The sequence below is a fragment of the Solanum stenotomum genome, chromosome 1 (assembly GCF_019186545.1).
Source record: "Solanum stenotomum isolate F172 chromosome 1, ASM1918654v1, whole genome shotgun sequence".
Taxonomy (NCBI): domain Eukaryota; kingdom Viridiplantae; phylum Streptophyta; class Magnoliopsida; order Solanales; family Solanaceae; genus Solanum; species Solanum stenotomum.
The window spans coordinates 4,379,084-4,404,511 of record NC_064282.1 but is presented as its reverse complement, the minus strand read 5'-3'; the positions used below and the strand labels follow the sequence as shown (position 1 = coordinate 4,404,511).

General features: G+C 35.6%; 6 protein-coding genes across 6 annotated transcripts; 2 read left to right on the top strand and 4 right to left on the bottom strand.

The window, feature by feature from the left end:
• Window positions 1-3,659: 3,659 nt before the first annotated feature.
• LOC125861488 (probable acyl-activating enzyme 17, peroxisomal) lies at window positions 3,660-6,099 on the top strand. Its single transcript, XM_049541376.1, has 5 exons — window positions 3,660-3,912; window positions 5,019-5,144; window positions 5,226-5,324; window positions 5,698-5,910; window positions 5,988-6,099. Exons 1-5 carry the CDS (start codon window positions 3,682-3,684, stop codon window positions 6,090-6,092), a joined length of 774 nt encoding a protein of 257 aa, XP_049397333.1. The 5' UTR covers window positions 3,660-3,681; the 3' UTR covers window positions 6,093-6,099.
• Window positions 6,100-6,896: 797 nt separating this feature from the next.
• LOC125861505 (protein CHAPERONE-LIKE PROTEIN OF POR1, chloroplastic) lies at window positions 6,897-10,642 on the top strand. Its single transcript, XM_049541389.1, has 5 exons — window positions 6,897-7,176; window positions 7,316-7,401; window positions 8,004-8,386; window positions 10,009-10,085; window positions 10,219-10,642. Exons 1-5 carry the CDS (start codon window positions 7,118-7,120, stop codon window positions 10,367-10,369), a joined length of 756 nt encoding a protein of 251 aa, XP_049397346.1. The 5' UTR covers window positions 6,897-7,117; the 3' UTR covers window positions 10,370-10,642.
• Window positions 10,643-11,266: 624 nt separating this feature from the next.
• LOC125861474 (tetraspanin-8-like) lies at window positions 11,267-12,987 on the bottom strand. The gene is made up of 2 exons (XM_049541363.1): window positions 12,294-12,987; window positions 11,267-11,740 (listed from the first exon to the last, which is right to left on the bottom strand). The coding sequence occupies exons 1-2, from the start codon at window positions 12,813-12,815 to the stop codon at window positions 11,450-11,452; spliced, it is 813 nt and encodes a 270-aa protein (XP_049397320.1). The 5' UTR covers window positions 12,816-12,987; the 3' UTR covers window positions 11,267-11,449.
• A 1,456-nt stretch (window positions 12,988-14,443) lies between these two features.
• On the bottom strand, window positions 14,444-15,624 carry LOC125861493 (tetraspanin-11-like). Its single transcript, XM_049541380.1, has 2 exons — window positions 14,840-15,624; window positions 14,444-14,755 (listed from the first exon to the last, which is right to left on the bottom strand). Exons 1-2 carry the CDS (start codon window positions 15,305-15,307, stop codon window positions 14,450-14,452), a joined length of 774 nt encoding a protein of 257 aa, XP_049397337.1. The 5' UTR covers window positions 15,308-15,624; the 3' UTR covers window positions 14,444-14,449.
• A 4,079-nt stretch (window positions 15,625-19,703) lies between these two features.
• Window positions 19,704-20,963, bottom strand: LOC125861499 (tetraspanin-7-like). The gene is made up of 2 exons (XM_049541384.1): window positions 20,467-20,963; window positions 19,704-20,118 (listed from the first exon to the last, which is right to left on the bottom strand). The coding sequence occupies exons 1-2, from the start codon at window positions 20,920-20,922 to the stop codon at window positions 19,807-19,809; spliced, it is 768 nt and encodes a 255-aa protein (XP_049397341.1). The 5' UTR covers window positions 20,923-20,963; the 3' UTR covers window positions 19,704-19,806.
• Window positions 20,964-21,729: 766 nt separating this feature from the next.
• On the bottom strand, window positions 21,730-24,779 carry LOC125850939 (tetraspanin-12-like). Its single transcript, XM_049530765.1, has 3 exons — window positions 24,294-24,779; window positions 22,328-22,540; window positions 21,730-21,951 (listed from the first exon to the last, which is right to left on the bottom strand). Exons 1-3 carry the CDS (start codon window positions 24,777-24,779, stop codon window positions 21,730-21,732), a joined length of 921 nt encoding a protein of 306 aa, XP_049386722.1.
• Window positions 24,780-25,428: the final 649 nt, after the last annotated feature.

The following is a 25,428-nucleotide window of genomic DNA, read 5'->3' as shown; positions in this document are numbered from 1 at the left end:
CTTCAATTTAAAACTTTAAACTTTAAAGTTACTTTAAAGTTTCAATTGAATTTAAGTTTAAACTTTAAAGTTTAAAGTTTAAAATTGACTTTAAATTTTAAAGTTTATAACTTTATATTGAATTTAAAGTTTAAAATTGANAAAAAGTATTTCAACTGACCCAAGTCTTTCGTATGAAACCTAGGATGCAGGAAAGATTTGAGGGAAGAGATACCCGCATAATCACTTCCTGTGATGACAATGTCATCAACATACACAACCAGTAGGATAGTGCCAATTGTTGATTGTCGGTAGAAGACTGAGTGATCACATTTGCTCATTTTCATCCCAAACTCCAGGACTACCTCGCTGAACTTCCCAAACCAAGCTCGCGGACTCTGTTTCAGGCCATACAAAGACTTTTCCAAATAACATACTCTCTCATACTCCCCATGAGCAACAAAACCAGGATATACTTCCTCTTGAAGATCACCATGAAGGAATGCATTTTTGATATCCAACTAATGTAAAGGCCAATTCTCAGAAGCAGCTAGAGAAATGAACAAGCGGACGGAAGTAAGTTTGGCAACTGGAGAGAAAGTGTCTGAATAATCCACCCATAGGTCTGAGCATACCCTTTAGCCATAAGCCTGGCCTTAAGTCTTGCCACAGAACCATCTGGATTTACTTTAACTGTGAACACCCACGTAAATCCCACTGGTTTCTTCCCACTAGGTAAATCCACCAAATCCCACGTGTGATTTTCCTCTAAGGCATGTATTTCCTCAAGCATCGCATCATACCATCCAGGATGATTCAAAGCTTCCTTCATTGTTTTGGGTACAAAGACAGAGTCTAAAGAAGCAATCAAGGACCTTGACGTAGAGGATAAACGGTCATAAGAAACAAAATTAGCAATGGAATACGTCAAATGACAAGTCCTTTTACCTTTGCAAAGAGCAATAGGGAGATCAAGATCATCTGAAGGACCAGATGAAGAAAGATTTGATAACAAAGGAGCCGGTGCAGAACATGTATCATCGATCTCTCGTCTTCTCGAATAAACTTGAACAATTGGTGGTCTTACCGGAGTAGAAGATGTAGGCCCAATAGTCAAATTGTGTTCAATAGGGGAACTAGGAGATTGAAGGACATCATCTGATTGTTTTGTCACAGGACGAGTAACTTGATAGACTAACCACTTATCTTCCTCCCCCTGAGTTGTCGAACTGGGAGGTGCATAGAAGAATGGTGTCGTCTCTGAAAATACCACATCATTTGACACCAAATATTTACCAAGCTCGGTAGAATAACATCAATACCCCTTCCGAAGGCGAGAATAACCTAAGAAAACACACTTCAATGCTTTAGGGTCCAACTTGGTAACAAATGGCCGAACATCTCGAACATAACATGTACTTCCAAACACCTTAGGCTCTACTGGAAATAGTGGCTTGTTTGGAAAAAGAACACTGTAAGGCACATTACCAACAAGAATAGTCGATGGCATGTGATTAATCAAGAAACAAGTTGTGGAGACTGCATCAGCCCAAAATTGTTTAGGGACCTTCATTTGGAACAAAAGTGCTCGAGCTGTTTCAAGCAGATGCCTATTCTTTCTCTTGGCAACTCCATTTTGAGAGGGTGTATCAACACATGAAGTTTGATGGAGAATACCGTGTTGTCTCATGTAGGATTGGAACAATTCTGACATATATTCTTTAGCATTATCACTCCTCAGAATACGCAACGAAGTATTGAATTGAGTTTTGACCTCCGCACAAAAGGCACAAAAGTGAGTAAACACTTCAGAACGACTCTTCATAAAATAAATCCAAGTCATTCGAGAGAAATCATCCACAAATGTGACAAAATACTTATATCCAGTTTTGGAAACAACAGGACATGGTCCCCAAACATCAGAATGAACTAACTCAAACATCGACTCCACCCGCTTATTAACCCTTGGATTTGTTGAGCTACGATGGTGTTTGGCAAATAGACATGACTCACAATCCACTGAAGAAATATTCTGAAATTGAGGACAAAGCTTCTTCAATGTAGGCAAAGAAGGATGTCCCAATTTACAATGTGCCTCGAATGGAGACACGACATAGAGCAGGCAGCAAATCGGGGCTCCCAATATTCATCAAGAATGTAGAGATTATCAGATACATGTCCTTTACCAATAACTTTATTTGTCTTCAGATCACGAAACAAACAATGATCAGGAAAGAACGAGATATAACAGTTTAGGTCCCTGGTAAGCTTGCTAACAGACATCAAATTAAAGGATAACTTTGGTAGACCTAATACAAATGACAAGGTAATAGAGGATGTTGGTTTTACAATCCCAGATCCTATAATCTTACAGAGCGAACCATCAGCAACCGTCACAGGAGAGAGTGCTCCATGTGATCGAAAGCTAGAGTATATAGTAGGATTACCTGTCATGTGATCTGTGGCACCTGAATCGATCACCCATTTATTCGAAGAGGATATAAGACATGCTTTTCCTGACTCAACAAGGGTAGTAACCGGAACAGATTTCTTTTGTAAGTTTTGATATTGCGAGAATTTTGCAAACTCTTCTGCTGAAACCAAAATTCCTTTGTCCGAAGATATAGGAGTCACAATTTCAGTCCAGTAACCGGAACAGATTTCTTTTGTAAGTTTTGATATTGCGAGAATTTTGCAAACTCTTCTGCTGAAACCAAAATTCCTTTATCCGAAGATATAGGAGTCACAATTTCAGTCATTTTCTCCAAATATTTTATTAGTATAACTAGAAGCAGGTACGTCAGTTCGTGACCCCACAAACACAGATGAACAGAGTCAAATGATTTTATCAACCAAGAAACCAATTGTCGACGCAGAATAAAGAAATTGACTACTTGACCAGTAGATTCAGCAAGCAGTGAACAATAAAATACCCAAATAAGTAGTTCAGAAAAAGAAATCTTGAACCAGCAGTTTATCCACACAACACCAATTATCTGAACTGAAGAAGGAGCTAGCAGCCACGGAACCACAAATCACAGACCAGATTCAATGTCGCAGAACAGAAACAAACCTGGAAGTGAAGAACAGACTTTCCAAATCGTGTTTCAACACCAGAACATGCACCTTCACGTGCTGGTGCGTGATGAATAGGCAAACTGTATGAGCAATGTGTGACAGCCACCGGCTTCACACCCAGATGATAGAGAAGAGGAGACTGGTTTGGCCTGAAAATATACTCCACCTCCTTCTGTGGTGGCGGTGACGCAGACTGACCACTCTAAATTAGTGGATTAGAAATCCAAACTCTTCTGTAACACAGCCAAAACGACATGAGCCAATAGGCTCTGATACCATGTAATTTGATGGAAAATCTTATCTTATTGCAGTAGTTTAGCAGTGAATAAATACAATACATTAGGTGCTAACTAAGGAAAGAAATTAAGATTGATTCCTATGAATCTGCAGTGATTCCTATAAATCTGCTACCTAAATATAGCTATGTATATTACTAGATTTAAGTCTATATACATTCTATAACACTTTTCTTTTCACCCCCTAGTCATCCATGCAATTACTTTCATTTGGTCTTGGGCATATCTATTCTTTAGAATTGTATTTGACTTCTGTAATCCATATGGAACTTCAAAACTTCTCACGCTCCAAAGATATTTCCAACAATTTTTCTAGCTTAATTTAATTATGTATGATGGCAGTCACTTTGCCTCCACCGGTGAAGCATCTGGTGTGGATGAATCCCTTTGGTTGATGGGAAGAGCTCATTACAATCCTGTAATAGAGATCTGTGGCGGGACAGAAATTGGTGGTGGATTCATTGCTGGTTCGTTGTTGCAACCACAATCTTTATCTGCTTTTAGCACAGCAGCTATGGGTTGTAGTCTATTTATTCTTGGTGAAGATGGGTCTCCTAGAGTAAGTATTTTTCAGCCTTTCTCAAACAATAAAAAGTGATTTTCGTATTAAATGATGCTTAGTTCATGAAAACTGACCAGTTCTTTCCTAACGATGCAAACACTGCAAGTCTTATGTAGGAGTCCGTTAAGCATTCTAATGCATTAGCTCTCGGTAAATTTCAACTTTTGCATATACTGCATCTAGGGGTTGCCACTAGTAAACATCAAGCAATTTACGTCACCGCAACTTCACAGGGGATAGTTGAAAATTATGAAAGGAAGGTTTTACACATGAAAAAATCAGTAGTTTTCTCTACAAGGGAGAGTCGCACTCATGAACAGTGTGTTGGATGAAAGCCCCTCATACTATTTGTCATTAACTCTATACTTCCAATGTTCTTAAGCAGTCGGACAAGTTTAGGAGAAATTACACATGAACAGGTAATTCTGAATGGAGTAATAAGGAAGTCATCAGCACTAAATATGTTATGGAAGATAAGAAAGCACTGGAAGAATTTCAAATATAATTCAAATATCTGTGGGGATAGGAGAAAGATTAGAATGTTGTTGAATGTATAGCTGGAAACAGGTGGAAAATAAACATCGGTAAAATTATTAGATTAAGAGATGGATAAAACTGGTCAACACCTATGGAGAATTAAAAATTGAAGGGCTTGGACAGTGAATCCGATTCCTAAATTGGAAAGCAGACAAAAATAGTATCTTCTTTGTTAAATCCTGTTAGAACATTTCACATAGAGTTGAAAATATGAAAAAGGATTGGTTAGGAATTGGGTAGAATTCTATTATGCAAACGGCAGTGAAAGTAATCTGTATTCTCCTTTTCTCTTTGCACAGGAGAGAGGGGAGGTATGGTGGTTGAGGGTTGTAAAGAAAGAGAGCTTCCTTTTTATTCGTAAATTGGTGCCGCAAGTACATTTGAGTAGGAAAATTTCAAACTTTACCTAAATGCCGTTTTATTGGTTTAGTACAGGGTTCTAACGAACATGGGATAAGCAGGTTTGGTAATGGCAATTGATAGCTGCTAAATAAAAAGTCGAAATTACATTGTAGTTAAATATTGTAAGTGACCCTTAAAGGTAATTCTGTTAACTCTAATTGTAGCCATTTGATTCTCCTGGGATTGGTGAATTGGCCCTTGGTCCCCTTCTATTTGGGGCATCAAGCACATTGTTGAATGCTGACCACTATGGTGTATACTACAAAGGAATGCCTGTTTGGAATGGAAAGGTTAGTAGTATTTCTGATTCTACCTTGGCACTTTATTCTTTTTCCAGATAAGTACTTAATGTGTTACTAATTACCTAGCAGGTTCTTAGAAGACATGGAGATGTATTTGAGCGTACTTCTAGAGGTTATTACCGTGCACATGGCCGTGCAGATGACACCATGAATCTGGGGGGTATAAAGGTCTATGCTTTACCTTGTATTGTTATTTAAAAATCGTGAATTATTAGGGTCTCTTTGTTGTAAGACTTCATTTGAAAAAAAAAAGGTTATTTCTTGAGACTTTTTTGTCAAATTTTTAACAAAACCAATACTACTCATCATAATTGATATTTGCTCCATAAATAAAACAATAACTGTTGGTCTTATTTATCAGAAATTGTTTCTTTGAGGCATAACAAGTGGTCCTTGGTCCCTTTCATATATTTGTTCTTTGTACCTTTGTGTATTTATGAACACAGATTCTCCCTTCTAGCTTATCAGCTGTATTTGTTGCAGTCAACTTTACGTATTGTTTTCTCTTACCCATGACTGAAACTTATGATCCTTTTGCCAGGTAAGTTCGGTGGAGATTGAGAAAGTTTGTAATGCAGTTGATGAAAGTATCCTCGAGACAGCAGCCGTTGGGGTGCCACCACCTGGAGGTGGCCCTGATAAGTTAGTTATCGCCGTTGTATTTAAGGATTCTAAGGGGTCAAAGGACAATTTGAATTCATTGAAAGTTTCTCTCAACTCAGCTTTGCAGAAGAAATTGAATCCTCTATTCAAGGTATGCACATAATATTCAGTTTTGGTAATACAAAGTTTGAAAGTTAATGTTTCCTTATCCAGTCTAAAATATTGCAGGTTTCACATATAGTAGCCCTCCCTTCACTTCCAAGAACAGCAACAAATAAAGTGATGAGAAGAGTATTGAGACAGCAATTTTCTCAAGTTGGCTCTAGACTGTGACCTATGTTACTCCCCGTTCTCAAAAAATCAGCCAAAGCCAAAGTGGGAGGGAAAGTTTATTTACATTTGTTGTTGTACAATTTTTCATTTTCTGTTCGGTCTTTCAATAAGTTTCAGCTGCAGCCGCAACTTCTAGTATATAGTATGATTAGAACTAATGCTATGATAATAATGAAGCATATAAACAATTATCCAATAATAATTTTGTGGTTAATCTGGTTGTTTAAGGGCAATTTGACTATCCTTTCACTAGACTAATTGCACAAAATAATCGAATTTTTTGAACATTGAACCAAATTTATATTGAATAGGGAAAAGGGTCAAATATTTCCCTGAACTATGCGAAACAGATCACTTATACCCTCCATTACGTTTTTGGGATAAAAAATACCCTCGCCGTTATCCCAAGAGACCACAAATACCCTGAAGAGTTAACTACCCAAATTTTTATTGATGTGGCAAGTCACATTGGACTAATCCCTCCACCTAAATGTTGTCAATTTGAATTCACCATAAAAGAACTAAACCTTTAGTGGCGATAAAAGTCGCCACAAAATCTCAAAATGTTGCCACTAAAAGTTATGAGTGATTTTTAGTGTCGACTAAGGCTACAACAACTATTCCCTAGTATAACATATTTTTTCAACAAAAAAAATATGATAATTAATTTTCGNTATAATGGAAGTAAGCAAATTTGAGGACCAAGAATGGAATACAATACAATGGGAGTGAACTGGAATTAATATACAATTTAAGGACCAGAAGTGAATTAAATTACTTGTAGAATAGGGGTGTACAATGCGCACCTAGCTCAATCTAGAGCCTAATACCTCTTCCTATTTTTCACCATATACATAATCGAAAAGCTTAGCAAGAAGTTCCTTCCTTCTTCCACGGCTTTCAAGTTCCACCTAACCGGAGTAAACCCTCTCGGCCGGCCCGGCCTCTATGGAAAAAATTTCTCCACAATAAGAAATCAGTTCAAAATCTAGGGTTCTTTTTCTCTATAGGAGAGAACGAATTTCATGGCGGCAACTCTCATATTGAAACCTACCCTTTCCTCTGCTTTCCTCGGCCAAAAACTGTAAGTTGTCTTATTATCTTCTTAGAGAAATTGTATGCGGGTTGTCTTGTGTGTATTATAAGTCGTATTGAGCATTTGGGAACTATTAATTTGTTGTTGGTATGTTAAAGTTCCTACTATTTGTTAAACCTTTGTGCAGTTCGAGTAGAGGAAATTCGAAGAGGTCGGAGCCCTCTCGTTTGTTTTCAAAGGGTACAAAATGTGCAACGGATACGGCTTATGGAGGTGGGTTTTCTAATACTAATTAACACCTATCAAATTGAAAACTCTATGTATTGATGCTACTATGAAAAGGGAACTGCAAGCAGATATAACATACAACTTTAATTGATGATTTATGATAGTTTTAGATTAATAACTCCTTGGCCGGTAAGATTTTGGGTTAGTTTTGAAATTTGTGTTACAATGTTAAAAGGGTATTGAGTCTTGGTTGCTCAAGATGCTGATTCGGAATTAAGTATTTAGTAGGGGAACTTTATATCAAAAGAATTGTAGAGATGGAAAATCTCTAATTTTTTCTATTAAAAACTCCCTTGAAAATGATAGAAGGATTTAAACAAGAATTCTGGCGCACATATATCTTCTGAAGCTTTAATCTTTCACCCTTTGCCAAATTAATGAGAAAGACCGTCAGCTTTTTTTAACTTAGGTAACTTCTTTATGTTACCAATGAGTGGTAACAGAGGGAAAATTGTAGTTAAAGTAACTTCTCGTTTGGCATTGGTTAAGTTACATGTGTAAGTTTGTTCTCTGGTTCTTTACGAGTTGTTTGATTAACATTCTAGCATGAAACATCTAGTTTGATGTTCACGATCTGATTTCTGAAGGTAACGTTCCGAAGTTTTCTCGATTGAATGTTTGGGACCCTTACAAACGTCTTGGAATAAGCCGTGATGCCTCCGAAGAAGAAGTTTGGAGTTCGCGCAACTTTTTGTTAAACCAGTATGCCAATCATGAGAGAAGTGCAGAATCAATTGAAGCTGCTTTTGAGAAGATACTAATGAAAAGCTTCATAAATAGAAAGAAGACAAAGATTAACTTGAAAACAAGGCTAAAAAAGCAAGTCGAGGAATCTCCGCCATGGGTTCAGAACCTCCTCAGCTTTGTGGAACTTCCACCACCCGTAATTATCTTGAGGAGATTATTCCTCTTTGGATTCATGGCATGCTGGAGTGTGATGAACTCTGCTGAAGCTGGCCCTGCATTCCAGGTTTGTTCCGTCTCAATTTTTATCCGTGATAAGTCTTCAAATCTCATTTGATTTGCCAATATCCATAGGTGATGGGAGGGCATGTTCTTATAACCACACTGTACCTTGCAGTGAATATCTTTCTTAATCAGTGCAAATTTATTCTGACATAAGTCTAATAGTTGGTAAAGATCTGTACAACTTCTGACACCATTGTCATAAAAAGTAAGATCTGGGTGATTTCTTCCCATCTGTCTAACTCTTGTTGGCAGAGTTATCATGTTCTATTGTAGTGGTAGGTAGCGCGGGTTCCCGTGGAATAGTCTAGGTGCACGCAAACTTGCTCGGACACCACCGTCATAAAAAACAGTTTGGCTTTTACCTACTTTGTAGAGCATAAATTTAACTCTTTATGTTATTGATAGTTTCTCTACTGTGATTATGGACTGTACATGTATTGCAAGCCCCCTTACCTATCAAACCAAAAAGTAGATAAATTTGATAACATTAGGAGACATAATTGATTAAAAAAGGAAAGAGAAAGATAAGGATACCCAACGCAGTATGTGAACAGAATTCAAAAGTCAATATTCTTCTGTAAATAAAGAACTACTGATTAGTCTGTAAAGAGCAAAGAACTTAAATCTTCTTCATCAAAAAAATTGCAAAATACTTATTTCTTGATCATATTCAACTGGATGTCCCTTGCTGCCTGGGAATCTCATTGCACCAAGATATCCTTGTTGAACATCGTCATTTGTATTTTGCCGTTTTTAGAGAGAAGAAAGGACGGAGGGGGGCTCTGGTTTAAATAAATGAGTATTGGCCTCTTTATAGTATTGTTTGTTTCCACATCAGTTAAGTGTATGAGTTGTAGCCTTGTTATAGAGTTCTGGACAATTCTCACTAATTGAGCTGATTTTTGGGTTAACTTGGGCCTAGTGTCCATTTTCTTGTCAAAGTCAGACCCAGGTGCTGGGCCACCCTTATTAAGTTACTCTATGCTATGTCTAACACTAGGTGTGCTAGGAGGTGCTAGATTCTTCCATCAGTTAAGTATATGGGTTGTAGTCTTCTTTTTACTAACCTACCGGTAGAGCTGATGATTCAATTAGGACCAAGATTCCTTTTCTTGACAGTTATAGTTCCCAAACTCGACCATCGGAAACTTGAGAACCTTTTAAATAATCATGTACTCTGGAACATCCCTCAGCAGTCCTTCCATTCTGGCTCCGGCTTTTACCATAAGAAGGGTCGTGAACTATCAGCATCATGTATTTCTGGGGAATGGCTTTCTCAGTATCTCTCGAGGGTCTAACTGCCTATACTTATCAGCGACTATTGGATTTTTCAGGTTTAACTCCATAATAGTATAAAAGGTCGGAAGACTAAAAGTGATGTAAATTGCAGTTATTCTCCGATGTTTTAGTTGAAAATGCAGACAGTTTCAGAGTTTGACCTGCATTTAATAATGCAAGGCTTGTATTGAGCAGCTGTGGATGGTATAGTGGTTTGGCTGCTTTCATTCTGGATCATGTTTTCTGATAATTTCTACGCCTTGAAATAACTGGCGCTGACAAGCTTTTCAAGATTTTAAATAAATTAATTCCAGCTTTATTTACAGATACCTCTTTTTTATGCAGGTAGCAATATCATTTGGAGCTTGTGTATACTTCCTTAATGACAAGACAAAGAGCTTAGGTAGAGCTGCTCTTATAGGGTAAGTTGATGGATTGTCTCAATTTTGGATGGTAAAAAAGATGCTAGTTTCTAAATTCCAGTCATTTTCTGATATTTCACTTTCATCATTGACTTCTTATACTATTAATAAGTGTGCACCTTTTACGTATCAGGTTTGGAGGCCTTGTGGCTGGTTGGTTTTGTGGTTCACTGTTGGTTCCCATGATTCCTTCATTTCTGCTGCAACCAACATGGAGTCTTGAACTCTTAACGTCTCTATTCATATATGTTTCCTTGTTTCTGTCCTGTACTTTTCTCAAATGAGACTCTAGAGAACCTGTTTTACTGCAGCAGTTTTGGCATATTGCATCTTGCTTAATTCAAGGCGTTCCTCCAATACTTTGTACCTTCAAGCTAGCTATATGGCGATTAGAAATTGTTACCAAACTAGTAGGAGTTACGATCAATGTTTATCTTCCATTTACTCTTGATTTTCAAATGATGTACGTTGAAGATACATGTATCTGGGCTCATTGGTTCTCCTTTTGCCAGGATAAAGTGAAATTTTAGTGGGAAGAACTGTTCTGTTTGCTACAACTGATCTTCTTATTGGTTCCTTCATCTTCTATTCCTGGCATTTTTCTGTTCTTTTTTTAGAGCTAACTTATTGTTATATCAAGAGGAACGGAGGATATAAAGTGATTAAAATGACATCAAAGGCCCAATCTGATCACATTCACCTGAAATTTCAATGTAGCATGTACGGCAAACTTGCGTGGTTCACTTGAAACATTTACCAGATATGAACTCTTTTGAGTTGTGGACGCTGATTTCAGGATATGTAGAGAAGATGGTACTAATTTTGCTTCATAAATGTGATTATGTGCGTCTTCTGGCTTTTGACCACTAGAGTAAGGTTGGGGCACTTTATTATGATAGGAAGAGGTAACAAAATTAAGTTTGATGGCAGGTGTTACTTGACTAAATATTTTTTTTAGCACAACCTCACCCTACTACTTGTTCAGGTTCTTTTTTCCAGCATTGTCAATTTTACATATCCAGTCTAGTGCTTTGAATCAGAAAAAATTGTGAACAGTAATAACACAATACTCGAAATGTGGGCAATCTCCAGCGGTAAGACATCTTCTCTTGCTAGTCCATATTAGGTGGAGAAAAAGAGTGAAGCACAACTGATCAATACTCAAGAATGAATATGTCTAGAACTAGTAATGCCATATAAATTAGAAATAAACATACAAATAGCTAAACATTAGATGGAAAAGTGAAGTCGGTAATAAACAATAATTACAACATCAGTGTCTTGTTTCAGTCAAACAAACATTCACTAGGAAAATGGAAATGTAAAAAACCAACATGGCTCATGCGGGGCATATTTTTTGCCTATTATTTCCCTTTAGATTTGGTGTTCCTGAATGCGCAGCAGCCAACACCATAAACAAAGAGGACGAGAAGTAAGAGGCCAAGGTTGACGAGGGAACATGTCTTCCAATCTCTCTTGATGTGGTCAAGGAATGATGTCTTACATGATTGGCAGTTGAAGCAGAGCTCGCTCTGTACATTGCTCCAAATCTTGCAGTCATCGTCTGCTACCGCTGGCCCTGCTTTGGGCATGGTCCAGTAAGTAGCATTGTGGAACTCCAGGCCACAGTAAGTGGGTGGCTTGCAACAACTCGACTGCACTCACCAAAACAAAGATTCAAGTTATAAACATTAACATAGTGAAGTAGTTATTATTTATACTACATTAATAAATTTCAACATGTGATAAACTTCCAAGTCATCAGAATGAAACTTTCAAGTCACAATCAGAATGAAGATATTCTTTTTTGCTTTAGAAATCTTCTTTTACCGAAACAGAAAATACCATCAAATGCTTATCATCCCTCACGATCTAAGTGAGGCAATGTCTTTGAAGTAGCGGACTTATAGGTGTGACTGAACTCAAGTTACCTGATTGTATAGATATTTGTTGCATCATCAATGCAATGAACTTAATTTCAGAAATACTATAGTCGGGGCAACGGGAGAGTATAACTTAGGGTTTGGACAAACCCAATAACTTCTGTTTAGATCATGCATTTGTATTAGGAAATCCATTATAAATTATGAATCCATGACTATGATTTTTTTGGCAAGTTCAGAACTCATAAACTCTAAATTCTCACTACACACTTCCATATGAATTCACTGAGAAATGAGATAATGGGTAAAGACAAAAGATAAGAACCTGAATATGAGATGGTCTGTATTTATAAAAATCAGCCCCTTTGCCAGTAGGTATACTCTGACAAAATTTGGCATCAACCAAACAACTCTTAATCTCCTCCCAATTCTCTTCATTTACCACATACTTCTGCAACCAGTTGGTGTAATCTCCAGATTTGATTTCCTTATAACCTCTCCCAGATAAAGCTTTGCTCACATTTTTATTCGTTACCAAAATTGCGAACAACGTGAAACAGAGCAACCCCACAATGAGCAAAAACAACAAAAACAAATATATCCAGAGGACAAACGAGACTCGGCACAAGGATCCAACCAATCCCAAAATCGAAACAACCAGGAGACATACTCCCAGTATCAGTAAAGGCTTCTGCAACACTTTCTGGCAAAGTGTAGCGCTGTGGTTGAAATTGAGCCAGATTGAAAACCCTATGGCTACCAGAGAAACCAATAGAGTCACACAATTAAGATATGCAATTATGAAATTGCTTACTCGTACCATCTTTCTTTGTGTTTTTGTATGCATAGATTTTGAAAATTGAAAAATTAACTTATAAAATTTCAAACACAAACTGCAAAATCACAACAAACTAATTAAGTAGTAGTCTCTATATTTTAGCCATTAAAGAGCAGTTGTTGACTCAGTTAAAGATGATAAGCCCTAAAATATAGGGAGAAGTGGGGATTAGACTGTTCTCTTATTTGGTAAAACTTTTAAAATTCCGTAAAAAACACACTTATTTGGTTCCTTCTTTATAGCAAATGTATTTTCAGAAAAATATAGGCAACAAATAACAAAAATAAAGATAAAAATTACTTTAAAGTTACAACTTTTGATTATTTTTTTTCCATGTCATCATCAGGATCTTTGACAAAAAACATCAACACAAACACGAGAGTCATCACGCCAAAATGTACAAAATGATCGGCAATCTTTGTCAAATGAAACTTAATTTCTACAAGTCAGGAAGTGACTAATAAGAAGAGCAATTTCCTTGAAACTTTTTCCATGTTGTGTTGTAATGATTTATTTTATAAAATTTACACTTTGTTTACTATTGCTTGTTTTTTTAAAGTTTCTTCAGTATATATAGCTAATTGCGTGTTCCATGTCTAATTTGCTCAAGACTAGATCAGCTCTTGGTAAGAAATTAAAATAGCTGAATTTTGTTGGTGTTTACTATTAGTTCATGACTTTTTCTTTATAATAATATTATAAGTCTCTGTAACATTATGAAATGATGACCCTTCGGGTGGCCCAATGGTTTGGGCTTGGGACTTCCATGTTGGAGGTCTCAAGTTCGAAACCCCTTGCCGGCAAAAGCAATGGGTTTGCCTTCTGGGTCGAGCTCATCGCGCCGGACTTGCCTAGTGCGGGTTACCTCTTCTATGTGGTTTGCGAGCTATTGCATAAGAGCGAGGGTTTTACCCTGTGCGCACCCAAAGGGTAGCGNTGAGTTACGTACACCTGCCATCAAACTTGAATCCATTGAATATAGTGTTATGGCTTAATGGATTCAAGTTTGATGGCAGGTGTACGTAACTCAAGTAAATATAAGTTCCAGCAAAACCTTGTCCTGATAGTAACATCAAGCATCCTAAGCTCAGAAAGATGTGCATGAAGTTGTAGACCGCAATGGTCCAGAAATCTATTAGAATGTGCAGCTAGCTAGCTGCTCTAAATGTGTCAAACTCCCGAACACATTAGGAAGCTTCAGGGTTTGCGGATAAACTAAGGATTTCAGTAGAGGAACAAGCATGGTGTCAAATTAGTTAAGGTGTGAGGGGCACCCTCTACTTAATCTTTGAGAGTTAGCGAAATTGTTTCCTAATATAAGGACAATTTTTTCTCTCTTCTACCAATGAGAAACTTTACTTAGTTCCCTCACATTTCTCAATTCACACCTTACTTTAACCCAACAGAATAAACAAACTCGACAATCAAGGAGCGGAGAGTATTCACCTAAACCCCTTGACAAAAAAATCATAGACCTAAACACAAAATTAGAAGTTGAATAAATTGTTTTGGAGTTCGAAATTTGATAATATTTTTTATTTTTTAAACCTCCTTCCGTCAATGTCAATACAATATTTTATACCATCCAAACCAAGCTTCATATGGACCATTACGGAAATGGAAATATAACGAACCAATAGGGCTCAAACAGGGTATACTTTGTTCCTTTGGGGTCCCTTTGACCTGTTCTTGATTTTGAGAGCACAGAAGTCAACACAACAAACAAAGACTATGAAAAGAGTGATGAATGATGTGATCTTCCAATGTTTCTTGATGATATTATAGGATGCTGTCTTGCATGATTGACAGTTGAAGCAAAGCTCGCTCTCTACGGCACTCCAGTTCTTGCCGTCATTATTTGCTACTGCTGGCCCTGCTTTGGGCATGATCCAGTAAGTATCATTTTGAAGCACCAAGGTGCACTGAGCAGGTAAAATGCAACAACTCAACTGCAACCAATAAAGCAAAGATTTAATACTTTGAATTAACTTAAACTAAGAAGCATATGACATATAAATTTTCTAATTAAGAACCTGAGCAGGAGAGAGGCTATATTTGTAAAATTCAGCCCCTTTGCCCGTAGGTATATTCGGACAAACTTGGAAATCAACCCAACAACTCTTAATCTGCTCTGCATTCATCACATACTTCTCCAACAAGTAATCCGAGTAATTTCCATCTCTCCCAAATAAAGCCCTGCTCACATTTCTATTGGTGACCAAAATTGAGAACACCGCAAAATAGAGGAGTCCCAAAAGGATCAAACAATACGAGATCTTAGATATCCAGAAGATAAATTTGACTGGATAGAAGGCCACAATCAATCCAAAACCCAAAGAAATCAGTACAATCAATCCCAGTATCAACGAAGGCTTCTCCAACACTTTGACACAGAGAGTAGGGATGTCGCTGAAATGTAACCAAACTGAGAACCCTATGAATGCCAGAGAAACCACTAGACCCGCACATCCGAATATGCAATTGGGGCTTACTCGTGCCATTTTCTTTTCTCCGGTGAACGGATACCAGAAGTTGAAAAAAATAACTGATCACCCTGAATCAGAACCCTACACGTCTCCTGCACTGCACATAAGGATGGCAACGAGGTGGGGCGGGGCGAATTTTAAGCTATGCGGAGCGGGTTTTAGGTTATGCATATGCGAGGCGGGTTGAAATATATTTTTCTAAATTAATGCAAGGTGGGGCAAATTGCGAATCTATGCGGATTTAAACAAAACAAAGTTACGTGGAGCGGGGCGGGCTGGTTTTAGGTTATACGGGTGCAAGGCGGGTTGAAATATATTTTTCTAAATTAATACAAGGCAGGGGCTGGTTGTGAATCTATACTGATTTAAACAAATGAAAAATTTAAGTCAATACTATTCTTGTGAACATACCTAAAATTATATAGTTTTACCTAAAATTATATGAAACTTAGAACTACATGTATTAAACAACAAATTAGATACAGTTGGTTGGAACCTGGGAATAATATAGTGCCTCTGACTAGGTATGTGAATATATATTCAATTATGACTTCAAATGGTGATGACACATTTTTTTGAATTTATATTTTTCAAACCTCTTTAATGAAAATCTTGAATCCGTCACCACTAATAATAGTAACAATAAAAACAATATCAATGTTTCACACCATCCAAACCAAGCTTCAGTCAAACAAGTTTTAATCATTACGAAAATGGAAATGTAACGAACCAATAGAATTCAGGCACGGTATACTCGTTACCATGGGTGTCCCTTTGACCAGTTGATGAACCAGATCAGATAATAGCACTGAACACAGCAAAGTAAGAAGAGCATGACAAAGCTGATGAGGGACAACTTCTTCCAACCTTTCTTGATGATGTCATAGAATATTGTCTTGCATGATTGATATTTGGAGCAAAGCTCGGCCTGTACATTGTTCCAAATCTTGCAGTCACTGTTTGCTACTGCCGGCCCTGCTTTAGGCATGATCCAGCAAGTAGCATTGTGAAACTCCAAACCGCAGTACGCAACAAAACAAAACAAAGATTTACGTTGTATACACGTTAATATACTATAATACTGTAACCTGCATTAGTATGTACCCCACAAAATTTTTAAGTGTTATTTAAAAAAAAAAAAAATAGGTATCAATTCATGAAGGACTTTATGTTTTTTTTTTATAGAAGACCATGGTGTCTCGATCAGCTTTTGCGCACCTTGACTAATTCCACGGGATATTTGTCTCCTCCCACCAACAACAGGTGCTACCTTGACTAATTCCACGGGATATTTGTCATCTCCCACCGGCAACAAGTGCTAGATAACTCTCCCACCAAGGCTAGGACAGATGGGAAGAATCGCGTAATATACCTTTTTTATACAATGATAAACTTTAACATGTGATAATAAGTTAATTACTATCATTTTTTACCAAATTTAAAAGATATCAGTTAGTGCCCTGAATTAGTTAGTGATCTAATTATATACATCTTTGTTGTAATGTATTGAATTAACTTAAACTCCAGAAGCATATAGTAATCATGGCATATTCATTACATCATCTAGATCTGTAATTAAGAACCTGACTGTATTTGTAAAAATGATCATCCCGTTTGCCAGTAGGTAGATGCTGACAAGTTTTGAAATCAAGCAAACAGCTCTTAATATACTCTGCGTTCAACACATACTTCTCTAGCAGGTAGTGCGAGTAATCTCCATCTCTTCTTCCAAATAAAGCCCTACTCATGCTTTTATGGGTCACCAAAATTGAGAACACCATAAAACAGAGGAATCCCAAATTGATCAACAACGATGAGATCGTACATATACAGATGATAAATTTGACTCGGCACAAGGATTCAACCAATCTAATAACCCAATAAAACAGTGCAGACACTCCCACTATCAGCAAAGGCTTCACCAACACTTTCAAGCAATCGCCGCTGTCGCTGAAATGTAACCAAATTGAAAACCCTATGAGTACCAGGAAAAGAACTATATTCACCCAAACAAAGGATATATATATATTTGCATGAATAATTTGCAGCTTACTCTTGACATTTTCTATTTTCCGGTGATCGGATAAAAAATAGCTAATCATCGGATTCCTAAAATCTGCAACAAGTAAAACCCTACCTATCTGGGTGAAAGAATTGTTTCCAGCGGTTAATATGCATTAATCAGTTAAGTATTTAACCCTCAGGCTGGAGTTAGTTACCGAAATGAAATTTTCTTGCAATTTATTTAACGGAATTTTATACATGTATATTTCTTTACATCCAATACTCAATACTTATAAAAAAAATTGATCCATTTTAAATTGGTCATTAATAAACAAGTTATATTCGTGTAAATAGAGGAAAATGAAGGTGTAATCTAACAGTCTTATCATAAAATGACATACATTTTTCTCTTATTTTGTTGCCACACTGCTACACATTATAAGGATCCGGCTCTTCTCTATTTTCTTCAAGTTCCTACTTAGATGTATGACACTAATCTTATTTAAATATCAATGATACAAGATTTTTAAGTATTCAAATGCTTTAATCATGATTAAAAAGATATACATTACCATTTAAATCTATCTATTTTTTGCTATAAAAAATCATCTCACAATTTTTTCGCACCATAATTCAAATTATTTTCATTATCTATAGTTTTTCCATTTAAAGGAAAATGTTTTCTCATAGAGTAAATTTCTTTCAATTTAAAATAAACATTTAAATAAGTTATTTTACTAAGAAAATTATAAAATAGATTAGCCTTCAGATATTAAATAAAAAATATTGAAAATTACTTTGATATAAAATATCAAAGAAAACGAAAAGTTAGACAAACTTTCTCAAAAAATAGATAGAATAGATTTTAAAAAACAAAAATGTCTACAAATTTGATAGTGATCTCGTGACTCAAGTTGTTAAACTATAGAAGAACTCTTTTTATATCAAAAGTTTAATGCTATTTAATTGAAGTAATTCCATTTGTTCTCAAAATTTTGGAAAATGAATATTTTCTTACTAATCTTAAATATCCTTTTTAATCATGGATAATCAGTATACTTCTTTGATTGAGAAAACTAATTAATTCAGAAAACTAATTAATTTAGATTTTTAATATTTAAATAATATAGGTGTCATACATCTAAGTAGGAACTTGGAGAAAATGGATAGAAGAGAAATGGGGAGGAGCCCAATCCATTAAAAATAAATATTACCTAAAAATAGGTCATTAAGTTCATAATTACTATCCATCTCTGCACAACACGTGAGATGCAATAAATTTTATTATTTTAGATTACATTGTTGTCGTTTTTATTTATACGAAAGAAGGCTATATGAATTGTTGGAGAAGCGTAAATTTCATCAAAATTTGGAACATTTTTGCTAAGCCAAGATTGAAATTTTACCGTGATATATGAAATAATTATTTATCAAGAAAAAGTAATATTTGACTAGGCATTTGAGTATGGAATTGAGCTTCGATTGAACGAGTAGGTTTGTATTATTATTTGGAAATTACAGAAAAAGAATCAGGTCATTTTGCTATGGTATGTGTCACGACCCGATTTATCGAGTAATGATGGCACCTACTAACCAGATTCCACAATTGCTATCTAAAGCCTCGGGAAGTGAACAAAAGGTCGTTCNTTTGAGTATGGAATTGAGCTTCGATTGAACGAGTAGGTTTGTATTATTATTTGGAAGTTACAGAAAAAGAATCAGGTCATTTTGCTATGGTATGAGGAAGTTACAGCTAATTTAATGAAAATCTAAATTGTTAATTTCTGGTATAAATACTGTTGTTCAAGTAAAGACATCCGTGAAGGAATATTGTTGCTTATGTTAAATGCAACAAGGTTATTGAATTCACCAAACTCACTGAAATTTCCAGTAAACAAAATTGCTGGAAACATATTGAGAGATCTAGTGGATTGACTCTAATCCATCAACAAGTGCCCTCGAAACTGGTCCAGTTAACGTAGCACACTATACAGCTGCAACAAACTTGTGTGGTTCACTTGATGAAACATTTTGCCCTCTCATCTAACCAGAGAGTATGAACTCATTTGAGTAATTGAACGAAATTTCAGCACACGTAGAGAAGATCACATTACTTATTATGCTCTAGTAATGTAATATGCAACTTCTATCAATTCAGTTTTAGTACTTTGAATCAGAAAAAGATTGTCAATAGAGTAACAATCTGATCCTCGAAATGTTCAAGTGCTTACATTAGGGCGCTGCTAGATTTTGGCAAGCTTCTTATAATCAGTGGAAATGGTAAGATAACTTCTCTTGTTAGTCCATATTTGGGAAGCACAATTTATCAAGATTCAAGAATGTGTATATGTTTTAAAATTAATAATGCCATTTATAGGTAAGAATAAACAGACTCGGTAATAGTAAACAATGACTACAATATCAATGTTTTACACCAGCCATCCAAACCAATCTCGAGACAAACAAATATTAATCATTAGGAAAATGGAAATGGAACGAACCAATAGAGCTCAAACTGCAGGGACTACTTTGTGCCTTGGGTGCCCCTTTGACCTGTTGTTGATCAAGTACAGAACATAGCACAAAACACAGCAACAGAGGAGTATGACAAAGTTTAAGAGGGACAAGATCTTCCAACGTTTCTGGATGAAGTCATAGAATATTGTCTTGCATGATTGACATTTGAAGCAAAGCTCAGTCTGTACATTGTTCCAAATCTTGCAGTCACTGTTTACTACTGCCAGCCCTGCTTTAGGCATGGTCCAGTGAGTAGCATTGTGAAACTCCAAACCGCAGTTAGTGGGTGGCTTGCAACAACTCGCCTGCATGCAACAAAACAAAAGATTTAAGTTGTATACACTGACATATATAATACTGCAAAGGTATCTATCCACCGAGGTTGGCATTTATGCCCTAGGCACTTAAATTTATATAAAAATTGAACAAGTAGACACATGTGTCTTATTTGATATCATGTGTATTAGAATATGTGTAGCATAAATGATAAATATGCAGTTGAGACCAAGTTAAAAGGCATGTTCTGCAGTTTTTATAATACCCATAAACTTTAACATGTGATAAATATGTTGATATAATTTTTTACCTTAAACTCAGAAGCATATAGTAATCATGGCATATTCATTACGTAGTCTAGATCTATAATTAGGAACCTGAGTATGAGAGAGGCTGTATTTGTAAAAATCATCTCCTTTGCCAGTAGGTAGATGTTGACAAGTTTCGGAATAAAGCAAACAGCTCTTAATCTGCTCTGCATTCATCACATACTTCTCCAACAAGTAATGTGAGTAATCTCCATCTCTCCCAAATAAAGCCCTACTCACTTTTCTATTAGTCACCAAAATTGAGAACACTGTAAAACAGATGAGTCCCAAACTGAACAACAACAACGAGATCGTACATATATACACGATAACTTTGACTCGGCACAAGGATTCAACCAATCTAATAACCCAATAAAACAGTGCAGACACTCCCACTATCAGCAAAGGCTTCACCAACACTTTGTCGCAAAGCGTCGCGCTGTCGCTGAAATGTAACCAAATTGAAATCCCTATAAGTGCCACAGAAAGGAATATAAGTATGAATTTGCATCTTACTCCTGACATTTTCTATTACCGTGAACGGATTAAAAAAAAGCTGAAAAAAATACCGTGAATCTGATTCCTAAAATCTGCAAGTAAAAACCCTAAATCTTATGAAAGTGCATAATTGTTTCCGTGATATTGTAGCCATCCAGTTAGTATGCATTAGTTAGTTAAGTATTTAACCCTTTTAGTTTGTTACGGAAATGACAACTTTATACATGTATTTTTTAGATCCAATAATCAATACTAATTAATAATCCATTATATAAAATTTATTTGATCCGTTTTAAATTGGTGTTTAATAAAATAAATTAGAGTAAATATCTCAAAGGATTAGTCAAATACAAAGAATTATTTAGTAAAGTGATTTAACTCCTTGTTTTATTTCAAGTTTTCAACAAAATCACTCAACTTAGAGTCTCTCTTATATAATCACTCAATCAAATTTGTTATGTAAAAAATATAAATTACAAAACAAATTAAAATCATCAATTTAAAATTTACGAATTTTCGTAGTCCTCTTTAAATACTTTTTTTTTTGCGCCAGCCTTGGAATTTTGGCACTAAAAAATCAAGTTCCCATACACAAATACGTACTTTCAAACTTTATTGTTAGATTGTGTTTTAAACGAAAAGGCAAACTGAATTTGCTATTACTAACTTTTTGTAATTGTTGTTATAACTTAATCAGTGGAATTCGCACTGGCCTTCTTGAGGTCACTATTGAAATTTTGTTCTCGTTTATATATATAATATAAAAACACGAAAGAAGGCTAAATGAATTGTTAACTGCAAATTTCATACGCCATTAAAGGCATATTGTTAAGGCTATATATGAATTGTTGGAGAAGCTGCAAATTTCATCCTTAAAGACGCCAGTAAAGGAACATTGTTGCTTATGTCAAATGCAACAAGGTCGTTGAATTCACCAAACACACTGAAACTTCTAGTAATCAAATTGCTGGAAATATATTGAGAGATGTAGTGGATGGACTCTAATCCATCAATAAGTGCCTTCAAAACTGGTCCAGTTAAAGTGACACTATGCATCTGCAACAAATTTGCGGGATTCACTTGATGAAACATTTTGCCGTCTCATTTACCCAGAGAGGATGAACTCATTTATGTAGTTGAACCAGATTTCAGCACACGTAAAGAAGATCACATTACTTATTACTTAAAATTAATAATGCCATATATAAATAAGAATAAACAGACTCGGTTATAGTAAACAATGAATACAGTATCAATGTTTTATACCAACCATTCAAACCAATCTTGAGACACAAATATTAATCATTAGGAAAATATGCGAAATGGAACGAACCAATATGGCTCATGCAGGGTTTACTATGTGTCTTCGGTATCCATTTGATTTGTTCTTCCTGTTAATGCAACAAGCAAATTCGAAAACAAGTAAGAGTACAAAGTAGATGAGGGAATACATCTTCCAATCTTCCTGGATGTGGTCAACGAATGCTGTCGTACATGATTGACAATTGAAGCAGAGCTCTCTCTGTACATTGCTCCAAATCTTGCAGTCATTGTCTGCTACCGCCGGCCCTGTTTTGGGCATGGTCCAGTAGGTAGCATTGTGAAACTCCAAGCCACAATAAGTGGGAGGCTTGCAACAACTGGACTGCATGCACGAAAACAAATATCTAAGTTGTATAACAAATATGTAAGTTGCAACAACTCAACTGCATCAACCTCAAGTAGAGAATATCTAGCTAGGGTTTTACAGCTTATTGAGGTGATGAATAAAATTAAAAGAAATGACATATTTTGTGTGGTTAATTTAAGTATCTAAATGACGAATCAGAACACACACAAAAAATTCAAATTTTGAACCAAACGTGTCTAATTAGAATACTTGAAATAAAACTTAGTTTGATTGTCTAAATGAAATATTTTAACAAGAGGTTGATATAATTTAATCAGTGGAATTTGCACTGCATTGCCTTTTTGAGGTCGCTATTTAAATTTTGTTCTCATTTGCTTCTTTTTTTTTTGTATTAAATTTAGACGAAACAATGTTACATGAAATTATGAATTGTTGGATAAGCTGCAACCTTCAAAGCCGCCCGTAAAGGACTTGTTGCTTATGTTAAATGCAACAAGATTATTGAATTCAGCAAACTCACTGAAATTTCCAGTAAACAAATTGCTGCCCTCAAAACTGGTCCAATCAACGTTACGCATTATGGAAGTGCAACAAACTTGTGTGATTCACTTGATGAAACATTTTGCCTTCTCATTTTCCAGAGAGGATGAACTCATTTGAGTAGTTGAACGAGATTTCAGCACACGTAAAGAAGACGACATTACTTACTATGCTTCATTAATGTACTTTTACCTATCCAGGTTTAGTACTTTGAATTAGAAAAAAACTATGAATAGTGTAATAACTCAATACTTGAAATGTTAAGTGCTTACATTAGGATGTCCAATATTAGCGGTAAGATAACTTGTCTTTGTTAGTCCATATTAGAGATAAACAAGCGGAAGCGCAACTGATCAAAATTCAAGAATGTGTATATATAAAGCCGTATATAAGTAAGAAAAAACAGATTCAATAATAGTAAATAATGAAATACGTACAATATATCAATGTTTTATACCATCCAAACGAAGCTTCGGTCAAACAAATACTAAACATTAGGAAATTGGAAATGGGACGAACCAATATGGCTCATGCAGAGTATACTTTGCGTTTTTGGCATCCTTTTGATTTCTTTCCCCTGCGAATACACCACTGAACACTGCAAACAAAGTAAAAGACAAGCAAGAATACAAAGCAGGCAATGGAACATAACTTCCATTCAAAATGGAGTTCATCAAGGAATGGTGTTCTACATGATTGACAATTGAAGCAGAGCTCGGACTGTACATTGCTCCAAATCTTGCAGTCATTGCCTGCTACCACCGGCCCTGCTTTGGGCATGGTCCAGTAGGTAGCATTGTGAAACTCCAAGCCGCAATAAGTAGGAGGCTGGCAACAGCTCGACTGCATGCACGAAAACAAATATGTAAGTTAATATAATCTAGTCCTTCGATTTCTATTACTCCCTTCGTCCAACAATATTTGTTCACTATTGACTTTGCACACTTCTTAAAAAACTATAAATAGAGGGTAATTTTATTATATCACCCTTTGAATATAATAAAAAGGGAAAAATGATAAATATACCCTGGACTATCGTAAATGGTATGATACATTAGACAACTATGATTGGACGGAGGGAGTACTTTTTATGTTTCTATAAGATCTGGGACATGCTTATGATATAATTAGTATGGTTTGTTTCCACTGTGTTAAAGATTAATATTAAATTGAAAGGCATATCTCGTAGATTCATTGAAAAAAAGGAGAAAGAGAAGTAATTAAGAACCTGAGTAACAGGGAAGATGTATTTGTAGTAAGAATCTGTTTCAGTTGGAGGTTCACAAAATTTGCAATCAACTAAACATCTCTTAATCGGCTCCCAATTCTCGGTATTCAATACATACTTGTTCAACAAGTAATGCGAGTAATTTCCATCTCTCCCAAATAAAATCCTACTCGCATTTCTATTAGTGACCAAAACTACGAACAACGACAAACAGAACTGTCCCAAAATGATCAAGTACAACGAAATCGAACATATCCTACTGATAAACGTGCCTGATCGGCAGAACAAATCAACTAATATCAAAGCTGAAACAACCAGCGTAAACAATCCCAGTATCAGCAAAGGTTTCTGCCACACTTTCTGGCAAAGAGTAGCACTGTCGCTGAAATGTAACCAAATTGAAAACCCTATCTCTGCCAAAGAAGAGGCTACAAACACACCATAAATGAATATACATAGTATCTGTTTGATGCTTACTCCGGACATTTTATTTTTTTTGGTGGATGAATATTGGATTACAAAAGTTGAAATGAATAACTGATAAGGTTAGCTTAGAATCTGCAAAGAGTAAAACCTAAAAATCTCATGACTCCGAATAATTACAGAGAAATGGATTTTAGGCTGATGAAAAAGTCTCCAGTGGAAATGTTCCACTTAATATGCATTGATTTGTTAAAAAGCCGTTAAATTTATTAGAATAGTTTATTTAGATATTTGAATTAAATTATATTTTAATTGAACACCTCAATTTTCTAGTATAATATTTCAATTAAACTCTTTCGATTCAAATTTTGAAGAAAAAATATCAAACATGTTCTCTCATTCTAAGATTTTATTACTTATATCTAAGATTTTGTTACTTATTGATGAAGTATGATATAATTAAAAAAAATGACTTTTTTTATATGATTAATTTAACATATTCTATTTGGTTAATTTAACTATCTAATATATGAATAAGAATTCCCACACAAAAATATCTAATTGGAACATTTTATTAAGAGTTAAAATGTAGAAACACTATTTAGTTTAAGTGTGTAAATGAATATTCCTAGGAATTGATAAATCGGAGCCTAATTTTTAATTATTTTTTTATTTTTTATTTTTGAGATGCAAAGTTATTTCTCTTTTTAAT

Excerpts from the sequence above, each read along its gene's own strand:
- LOC125861499 (XM_049541384.1), bottom strand. The coding sequence starts at position 20,922 with ATGTCAGGAGTAAGATGCAAATTCATACTTATATTCCTTTCTGTGGCA. Across the intron at positions 20,119-20,466 it reads ACAGCCTCTCTCATACTCAG|GCGAGTTGTTGCAAGCCACC; the intron begins GTTCCTAATTAT and ends TGTTGCATGCAG.
- LOC125861493 (XM_049541380.1), bottom strand. The coding sequence starts at position 15,307 with ATGGCACGAGTAAGCCCCAATTGCATATTCGGATGTGCGGGTCTAGTG. Across the intron at positions 14,756-14,839 it reads ATAGCCTCTCTCCTGCTCAG|TTGAGTTGTTGCATTTTACC; the intron begins GTTCTTAATTAG and ends TATTGGTTGCAG.
- LOC125861505 (XM_049541389.1), top strand. The coding sequence starts at position 7,118 with ATGGCGGCAACTCTCATATTGAAACCTACCCTTTCCTCTGCTTTCCTC. Across the intron at positions 7,177-7,315 it reads GCTTTCCTCGGCCAAAAACT|TTCGAGTAGAGGAAATTCGA; the intron begins GTAAGTTGTCTT and ends ACCTTTGTGCAG. Across the intron at positions 7,402-8,003 it reads AACGGATACGGCTTATGGAG|GTAACGTTCCGAAGTTTTCT; the intron begins GTGGGTTTTCTA and ends TGATTTCTGAAG.
- LOC125861474 (XM_049541363.1), bottom strand. The coding sequence starts at position 12,815 with ATGCATACAAAAACACAAAGAAAGATGGTACGAGTAAGCAATTTCATA. Across the intron at positions 11,741-12,293 it reads ACAGACCATCTCATATTCAG|TCGAGTTGTTGCAAGCCACC; the intron begins GTTCTTATCTTT and ends TGGTGAGTGCAG.
- LOC125850939 (XM_049530765.1), bottom strand. The coding sequence starts at position 24,779 with ATGTCCGGAGTAAGCATCAAACAGATACTATGTATATTCATTTATGGT. Across the intron at positions 22,541-24,293 it reads ACATCTTCCCTGTTACTCAG|TCCAGTTGTTGCAAGCCTCC; the intron begins GTTCTTAATTAC and ends TCGTGCATGCAG. Across the intron at positions 21,952-22,327 it reads TGTATTCCCTCATCTACTTT|ATGCATAGTGTCACTTTAAC; the intron begins GTACTCTTACTT and ends AATTTGTTGCAG.
- LOC125861488 (XM_049541376.1), top strand. The coding sequence starts at position 3,682 with ATGTATGATGGCAGTCACTTTGCCTCCACCGGTGAAGCATCTGGTGTG. Across the intron at positions 5,325-5,697 it reads TGAATCTGGGGGGTATAAAG|GTAAGTTCGGTGGAGATTGA; the intron begins GTCTATGCTTTA and ends TCCTTTTGCCAG. Across the intron at positions 5,911-5,987 it reads AATTGAATCCTCTATTCAAG|GTTTCACATATAGTAGCCCT; the intron begins GTATGCACATAA and ends AAAATATTGCAG.